We start from the raw sequence: 9,968 nt of genomic DNA on the forward strand, positions 1-9,968 counted from the left end.
CATGCGGCAGAAACGCATCGTGTGGCCCGAGCCTAAGGGTTGACTTTGAATTCTTAAAAGTTATAGAAGGTTTATTTTCTGCGTTAAAACTGCATCACATAATGTTCGCCGACACATACAATCAGTTAGTAAGGCCCGGTGCACACGTCCGGTTTTTGCCGCTGCGGTGCCGCTGCGGTACCGCAAATACGGCGTAATTAATATGTTATCAAATTGTACAGTGCACATGTCATGCGGCGCCGCTGCGTCACCGTTGCGTTCAGTGTCTGCCGCAGATAATAACGTCGCCGCAACGGCACCGCGCACGCAAATCCGGTTCAGTAGTACCCTGTTGTATATCGACTCATGCACACGTGCGATTTTTCCACGCAAGATGTCCGAAATCGACAATGTTGATATTGAGCTGTTGATCGGCAAAGTTAAAAATTATAAAGAAATTTGGAACATCGCTGATGAAAATTATCACGATAGGACCAAAAAAAGAAGTGCGTGGATAAGTATCTGTCAGAATTTTTTTCCATCGTTTGATGAAAGGGACGACAAAGAAAGAAATGATATTTGTAAGTTATTCATGATACGAGTATTATTAAAATTTGTTGAATAAATTTATTAAAACATCGAAAATTAATTAGTTATATATACCTTGCATTATTTTGTAGTTACAAATTTATAAAATGTTCAGTTTTATTACATGTCAATTAAAAATTTAATACAACAAGTAGTTCATACAAATAACACATAGAGTAATATGTAATATTTAAAAAAGGTATTAAATGTATTTATCTTGCCAAGGAACACTGCCAATATCCGAAACAAAATAATCAGCCAACTTATTTCTTGTGTGTATATACTGGTTAGTTGTTCTTGTTGTTTCTCCGTCTTGTTCTGTGTCAACAAATCCCGTTACACTCATGACATCTTGTATGTTGATTCCATCTCTAACTCTAACGTAGTTATGAAGTGAACAACAGGTTTTTACTACTGAAATGGCTAAATCCAAATTAGCATTTATGGGCTTATGAAATATTTTCCATTTATTTGACATTATACCAAACCCACTTTCCACATGCCTCCTAGCTCTTGAAAGTCTGTAATTAAATACCCTTTTCTTATGAGACAACACTTTTCCACTGTAAGGTCTCATGATGTTCGACGAAAGGGAAAAAGCTTCATCGCCAATAAATGTGTAAGGCATAATTATATTAGTACCTGGAAGGGGTCGGCTTTTTGGAATATTCAGTGTATTATTTTCAAGTGTCTTATAAAAATTTGTTTTTTCAAAAATCGTACTATCAGATTCTTTACCGAAAGCGCCAATGTCAATATAAATGAACTTGTAGTTTACATCTACGATGCCGAGCAAAACAATTGAAAAATAATTTTTGTAGTTGTAAAAAAGTGACCCACTCATCTTTGGTTTACGAATTCTAACGTGTTTGCCATCAATTGCTCCTAAGCAATTGGGAAACTGACTGTAGTTTTGAAATCCTTCAGCTATATCTATCCATTGTTCTTCGTTCAGCTCAGGAAATGATTCAGCTCGTAGTACTTCCCATATAACACCGCAAACTCTTCTCAAAATTTTTCCAATCGTTGAGTGTCCTATCCTATAAGTTAAATGTAGATCTATCTGATCACAACCACTTCCCAAGTACCTGTAATAAAATTACGACTCATATAATTATACTCATAATATATCATAGATTTTTTTACCACGGATTTTTTGGAAGTGTACCGTATTGATTATACTGGTTAGTTAAAAAATTATATAAATGTATTGTTTCTTAGGTGAAAAAGTTATCAAAAAGTGGAGAAACATAAAAGATAATTACACTAAAAATCAAAAAAAAAAACAAAACAAAGTCAGGACAGGGTGCCAACATTGGGAGACGTTACATTTATGATCGTCAACTATCTTTCTTACTAACAGCCGGGGCCACAACCAATACACAGAGTAGTATTGATGGGAACGACGAACAGGAGGATATAGAATTATTAGAAAACCAACCTAACGAAGAAGCTGAAATACCTCCATCCTACACTCAAAGCAGTTCATCAAAAAAACGTAAAAATGACTTAGAGTCATCTTTAATAGATTTTTTAAACACTCCGATTCCTAATCAAATCATAACAACACCAACTCCAGAAGCAAATCCAGACAGGTCTTTTTTCGAAAGCATATTGCCGTCCATTGCAAATTTATCAGAAGAGCAGAAAATAGAATTCCGCTGTGAGGTCCTAAATATTATAAAACGGATGAGGGCTGCAACTGTACCACCACAAAACTATGGTTATCCACCAATGAATCACAATTATGCATCTCCGAATAAAACATTACAGTTATCAAACTACTCTCTTCAAATTGCATCTTACCAACATCAAACTTCCAACTACATGCAACAATGCCCCCCAAGATATGCCCAACATGGTCCATACTCTGCTCCACTTCCTCAATCAAATTACATGCAACAATGCCCGCCAAGATATATCCAACCTGGCCCATATTCTGCTACACTTTCTCAATCAAATAACTCTGGGATGGATTCCAATCCTATATCTCCATGTACGTCAACTTACTCAGCTGGAAACAATCTCAATAATAGTGAAGAAGATAGTGTTGACCCTAATTAAAAATATTAAACTAACATTATTTTATTTGGTATTTGATAATTACTTACATTTTTCCTATGCGTACTTATTTTGTTACCCATATATATTATTTAAAAGTAAATAAATATGTATTATTAAATAAATTATTATTTATAAATGTATTTATACTCTTTTATTAAACATATTTAAGTATATTATCTAATTTTAGATTCTGAGCGGAGCGAAGAATGTATTGATTTTACAATGATGTGTGTTTTTATATATTTTTTTTTTTTTGTGCCTGTCATCATGATTTCTTGCAGTAAAAGTGCTCCGATTTTCAATAATAATACCGTTTCTGATAGGCGGAGTGGACCTCGGTCACAGAGTAGCTCACTGTAATTTAAAATGGATGTGTTAAATTTGAATGCAATGAAAGGTATCATTGTATACGAAAAACCATTCTGAACGGAGACGATTTGTCAGTCTAGGATATTTTATTTATTTATTTTAAATCTAAAACCTTCGATAGTTAATCCTTATGTTACGCGAGAATTTTTAAATGTTGAAAGTCATAAAAATTTAAAGTATAGACGCACGTAAAATGTTTTAACTTACGCTTGATTTTTTTATAATTATTGTAAACAAAACTTATGGACAACCTTGTAATAAATTTGCAATTCTTAGCTATGAACACAAAATAATTTGTAAATATTCGTGATTTTGATGCAATATTGTCAAAACTGTTATAAAATAAATAATAACAATAAAATTAACTTACCGCAAAGTTACTGCAATCATTTCTAGTGGTGGTATAGAGAGTCTCATGCACGTGTCTTGAGAGATTATCTTTGGAGTTACTCTTGTTGCAAGTTCGTCAAACGAACGAACACTCATTCGAAAATAAGTAAAAAACTTTTCTGGATTTTCGCTTATATCACTAAATGTAGTATAAAATTCACCTCTTAATAATCTACAATCTGTAAATGGGTGCACCCAGTAACGCCTATTATACGTTCTTACATATTTTTTGTGCACCAAGTAAGCAAAAATTGCCTTTTTTTTGTAATAAACCTCCATAGCTGGTGACTGAATGGCAACTAAAAGTGATATTCCATGACAAATGCCGTCTCGGGCGTCTGGATGACGTGCGGTTACCGCAACAAAAACGCAATGGTGTGTATTCAACAACTGCGGTGCCGCAGCGGCAAAAACCGGACGTGTGCACCGGGCCTAAGAAACCGTGAACACTCCGTTCGTTGGCTGTTCAACGTGTGTAATTTTTACAACGTGGGTGACCTTAACGATTCGCAGCAAGACATTGGTATATTTTATTCTCTTGTCAGAAGCGTTCCGGAATCTAATCGCCTATTTAACACCACCACCACCACCAACACCACCAACTCGACCAGAGTCACGCGACAAAAAATACCACATACGGCTGTTTTTTCTAAATTCGACGTTTACGCGTTGTTAAAGAATTTTTTCAAAAACTCAAACCAGGTACCGTTGGAATTCTGCATAGCTATCGATAAAATGTTTATGATATCGGTAGAATGGTTTGTCACGTACGTAACGGAAACCGGATTGTTGAAGAACACAAATACAATAATTAGTTCGAACACTGGTTTATTTTTTAAATTGTACAATAATAATGTTATTAATTTTTACGAAGCCGACATTTTGCCGTTCTCTTACACTGAAACTGTTTTGTTAAAATTCAAAAAAGCGTTGTTGGCTCGAATATCGTTAAGTGCCATCGATAACATAAAACGTGCCATCGATGTATCCGAAGAAATCGTAATAAAATTGATAATTTTATCGCACAAAATTTTAAGTTACGCTCTCGCGCCCGTCATATTGTCAAACCTACCAGCGTTGCCCCCGTACGAGTGGGTGCGTATTTTCATGTACGCGATTCTTAATTTTGAAAACGACTACGTACTTCTCAACGCAAAGTTAACTCTAAAAGAAAACAAAAATCTTCTGTGGCTGATCGGTGACGACTACAGAGATTCTAATTACTTATCCGATAAACAGCACGAACGCGAGTACATATTAAAAAATTACGATTACAAATACGACGAAACTGAAATCGTTCGTACCGATAGAAAACGCAAATTCAAAAAATACGCAGACAACAAAAATAAACGAATTCGAAATGTTTCGCTTTCGAATTCGGACACGGATCGAGATGTGTTTAGTTTTTCCGACACGGGGAACTTGTCCGAATCAACGTCGGGACAAGTCAAAAAATATGACGACAACAACAACAACAACCACCACGCATCTGTCTTTACAGATTCCGACGAAGACAGTTTTGACGGTTACTTTTCAGACGATGTCACAAAAATCGACGATCGAGAAATCGATTTGTTGTTTAAAGACTTACAAAATCCGATATTTTCATTAAAATCGGCGATCGATGAAAGTATTTCGTATCACACACAGACCCGGTACGAAATAAGAGATTTGTTCAAACCAAAAATATTGAAAAAAAAAAACTCGCGTCTCCAGCAAAAACGACGGCACCAATGAAACCAGATACAAACGACGGCAAGCGTCCCAATAATAGTTATAAGATTGGAAAATTGTTGGAATTAATGAAGAATAAAAAACGGGTTATTGTTAAAAAAAAAGATTATGAAAGATATGTATTGACAAACAACGAGCGATCAAAAATTCTAGACGGTTGTGAGACGTTTGGAATTATCACCAACAGAACTCTGGGAAGTAAATTTCGATCGAAATCATGCGTGTTGTGTAACATCAATAAACCGCAATGTATAAATATATTTATCGACGAACACACCGTGGTGGACGCATGTTTCTATTGTATTTCGAGAATCCACGATTTGATCAAATCTTCAAAATACACGTTTGAACAATTGTCCGAATTTCTGAACAAAAAAATTAATTACCGATACAAGGCACCTATATTATTCGAGAACGGGCGAGTGCCCGAAACTCTACACTTTCCACCAATAACAAAATATATATATGTATTGTACTATGCAACAAATTTAATATTACTAAACACTAAGTAAAAAAAAACACTTAAAACCTTAGTGTTTTTTTTTTTGGTTCAATATCATAGCTGCGAATAAAACTAAAAGTCTTCAAATCCATTTTTTTTTTTAAATTCAAAAAATCGCGCATTGAAGGGTTAAACTAAATATGTACGTATAATATACGTAGTTTTAGTTTAATGTTTACGTATATTATACGTCTTATATTCGTATAAATGTTTACTGGGTGCTGTTATGGCCGAAGATAAAAGAGGAAAGCATGGTAATCAGCCCAAGATGAATGAAACAGTTAGAAATAGAGTTACAGACCATATCAACAGAATTCCCAAAATTGAAAGTCACTATACTCGCAAAAATACTACAAAACACTACATTGAAGAAGCAGAACCATAACAGACATTTACAACGATTACCTGAACGACTGCAAAAAAGATAATGTTTCTTTCTGTAACATCAATTATTTCTATAACATTTTCACTAAGTTATTAGACCCTCAAGTAAAAGATGACGTGGTTGACAACTTCAAACCAACTCTTGACGAATTGGACGAAGAGATAGAGCACACATCTCAAGAGATAGCGGGAAAATCACTAGAAGATAACACTACCCTTGATTCAGGATTTATATCAAGCCAGAAGATAGCAGACAATGATGATCAGTTGAATGACATACCGTATGGAGAGTTATTGACACACACTGCCCAGATGAAATACCACTCACTAGTAAATGCACACGAAGACATTTTTTACAAGACGAGCCTCAACAAGAATATTATTGAATACTCGGAGCTGACGGAGTTGGTCAAAGAGGTTTTCGGGAAGACATCTAAACTGTTGTTAAATTATACTTGCATCGCTCTAGGATTCAAACTCTCTAAATCTAAGACTAAACAAGTAGCTAATGCTATGGAGATGATGAAAACACTATCATCTCAGTCACAAATTGAACTATTAACATCAGGTGACTGTGATTTAAAAAATCAAGAACAAGGTTTAGAAGTGGAATCATCTCAAAATACTTCCGAGATTACTTCTACTACAGGTACAAAAACCGTAGAAGAGGTAGAAGAGTTAAGACTGGATCAAGGTACTGCCAACACAATTGAAGAGCCTATGGGAGCATCCATCACAAAAGGGGAGATAAGTGAAAACGATATCAAGACAGCATTGAAAATCGCTTTTGACAAAGGGGTATCCTACAAAGAGGCTCCAGCAACTTCGAGCCCTACACAAAATGATACCAAAGAAGAGAACAGAGAGGATCTAGCCATAGACTTGAATACGACACAACAGGATCTAAGCAATGATAAAGTGGTAACTGATATATTAGATACATGTGCAGGAGGGATCATTGAATGTAGCACCGAATTGTCATCTCTCTTAATATCTAAGGACCAAACTAATGACCAACCTGACAACGATTATCAATCGGAAGATAACTCAGATGACCAAGCTGATCAAACAGATGCTGTGATTTATTCCAGGTTGCTGTCTACCAATTTGCGAGAGCAGCAAACCGAGTTCGGCTCGTTCAAGAATGTCATGAATGATGCTTTATTTAAAATAGAGTCTACCATCAATGGTTTAAAAAGTAAGATTACATTGCAGGACAAGGAAATTAAATCTTTGCAGATGTGCCTTAAGAGAAAGGACGAGGAGATAGCTAATTTAAGGGATTTGACCATTACTGAGGTCAAGGACTTAAGATCGGAGTTGGGAAAGATAAAGATAGCTTACCCTAATGAAACGACTACCAATATGATCTCAACCAGCATGATGTTTCATAAGAGTGACACAAGGCCTCATCAAACAGGTGAAAACTTGCCGACATCAAATAAACTCCTAGCGTCTAGCAATGCAGTACAACAGGACACATCAGACTTGATTAACTCGGGAAATAAAAGCGCTCTCAGTGCAAAGGCTTCCAGACCTCGTGAAGTGGCAGTAGCAACAAGGAAAAGAATACCTAAGGGACCGGTTGGTAATCTGAATCCCACTGCCACAATTACTCCCATCCAGTTGAACCATAGTAAGCATATCAACCAATCTAGTCAACCAAGTGTCTCTGATGCACTAAAACAAAATAGGGAGCAAAAAGCGTTGTATAGGGTCCACGCCAAGAAGATGATCAATGATGTCGCTAAGTTAGATTTTAGTCTAAATAAGAAGACAGGTGAAGTTTCATGTGAGACGGAGACAGAGACAGAGAATCTTAACAGCCGCGATAAGTTTCGGTTAGCCATCTCAACCATGGGTTCAGTTGTCATAGAAAAAAGGAACAAAATGTTTTTACAACCAGATATTTTAAAGAACATTTTAATTACAAGTGAGAGTTGTGGTGTAGTATGTGGACGCCAAATGTACGATGCATTATCAACTATGAGTCAGACCATAGAAGTTGGAGGAAATATGATAAAATAACGAAATGCACTGGGTGATGTAAGCAGTTCAACTGATAAATCAGAGTTGGTGAAAACTGCTATCTGTTTGTATGAAAAGCATATGCATAGCCTAAACATGTCAAATGATGCGAAAGCTTCATTGATGAGCATGCTAAAAGCATATAGTGCTTCTCTAAGGGAGTTAGCTGGTTTTTTAGCAGTATACGAGATATTCATAGGAGCCTTTTTAGCATCAAAATAAATTTTAACAAATAATTACTTATTAATAAAAAAAAAAAAAAAAGTCTCCCCCGACGGGACCCACCTTGACGCGGTGGGGGAGCTTGCGGGCCTTTAATTAGGTCTTACAAAGCGGTCCCAGCCTTACTTAGGCCCATCCACAGAGCCTTACCTTAACTGGTTGGGCAGGTCTGGTCCACCTGCAAGCGCCTGCAAACGGACACAGGTGAAGGTAACACCGCCACAAATCCCCCTGCCAGTAGGGCTAAAATGGCAGAGACAACTGTAAACACAATATGGACAGTCAATCTCGAAATGTTGTTACCACCCCAGGGGTCGGCAGTGGTGAGTGGGTCCGGTGTTTACACCGGTTCCCAAGTAGCGGGCTCACCAAGGTCGTCATCCGACAACCGTGAGGGTACGGGGGTGGCCAGCCTAGCCCCCGCAACTCAAAATGCAACTAGCGCTGATGTTGGCAAGTCCAGGCATGCCCTACATGACGGAGTGACTAAAGCAACCAAGGCTTTGGGGAGGGCTCTACGGGCCCAGGGCGGAGGTCTCGAGTCGCTCCTGGGTAAGGCCGCGTACTTGGAGTCGTTGAAAGATAAGCTCCGAAGCGAGCAGGCAAAGGAGGCCATAAAGGAAGTATTGACCGTAATCATGGAGATGAAGGAGAACCGTGAGAAGGTAACTAGGGCCTTTAACGTAGTTGTCGCTCAGGTGCAGGCCGACTCAAAGAGGGCCGCAACGACGGCGGAAACGGTGCCGATATCGAGGAGTGACGCCGGGACGCAATCGCCATGTTGGTGGGATACGGCGACACCAGGGGTAGGCCTACCTGCCCAGCCAGCACGGACGCTAGTCGAAGTTGGCGAGGCGGCGAGTGCCCCGAAATCCCCTTGGTCTGAGGTAGTTAGGAAGAAGGGCCAGAAGGCGAAAACTCTGAGGACAGGTGGCGACACTAAAGCAGCTGGAAACCTTGGAAAGACCTTACATTTTATAATCACAATCATACAATTACAATGGTTTATCTACTTCCTGTAAGCAAAGCTTGTGTTGGAAGTAGAGAGTTATGAATTATGAATTTATTGTTGTAATGATAATTAATATTATTTATCTATATATACTAATGAAAACAGATTTAAAAAAGTACAAATAAAGAGAAAAAAAAATAAGAAAAGAAAAATATTAAATATAAGTACAGCATTTTTAAAAAAACTTAATACACAGATCATATATACTATATACATAGAGTACCTAAAATAATATACAAAGTTTACAAGTATTTTAAAGCTCATGTAACAAAGTTTCACTTATATATCTATTTACATTAAATTTAGTATTTGTTCTTAAGTATTTTTTTACATTAAAGTTTAAGGTGTTGAATAGTTTTGGTCCCAGATAGTCGATGAATTTTTGGCCTATATTTTTTTTTGGATAATGAATCTTAATATCATAAGCTATGGTTTCACGCTTATTTCTTATATCATTCGGCGGAGAATATTTTTTTAGAGTATGACATATAGCAAATTTTTTGTACAAGAGAGTTAACGGTAAAACATTAAGTTCTACATAATTGTTCTTAGTGGATCCGGATTTATTTTTTTTGTTAAGACATGTACGAACTGCATTATTTTGTTGTGTATATAGTGGATTAAGTATACTATCTGTAGTACCACCCCATACAATTATTCCATACTGACATATGGACTGGTATAGTGACATGTATA

The 9,968-nt window shown here is 36.9% G+C and overlaps 1 protein-coding gene across 7 annotated transcripts in view; it reads right to left on the reverse strand.

The window, feature by feature from the left end:
• Positions 1–644: 644 nt before the first annotated feature.
• Positions 645–9,968, reverse strand: part of LOC111040966 (protein ALP1-like) — a 68,807-nt gene continuing 59,483 nt past the window's right edge. For all 7 annotated transcript variants that reach the window (XM_022325065.1, XM_022325066.1, XM_022325062.1 and 4 more), the window contains one exon: positions 645–1,655. In XM_022325065.1, the coding sequence (XP_022180757.1) occupies positions 770–1,655 (886 nt within the window). In that variant the 3' untranslated portion in view covers positions 645–769. The remainder of the gene's footprint in view (positions 1,656–9,968) is intronic.

Source organism: Myzus persicae, unplaced genomic scaffold (assembly GCF_001856785.1).
Source record: "Myzus persicae strain clone G006 unplaced genomic scaffold, MPER_G0061.0, whole genome shotgun sequence".
In the NCBI taxonomy this organism is placed as follows: Eukaryota; Metazoa; Arthropoda; class Insecta; order Hemiptera; family Aphididae; genus Myzus; species Myzus persicae.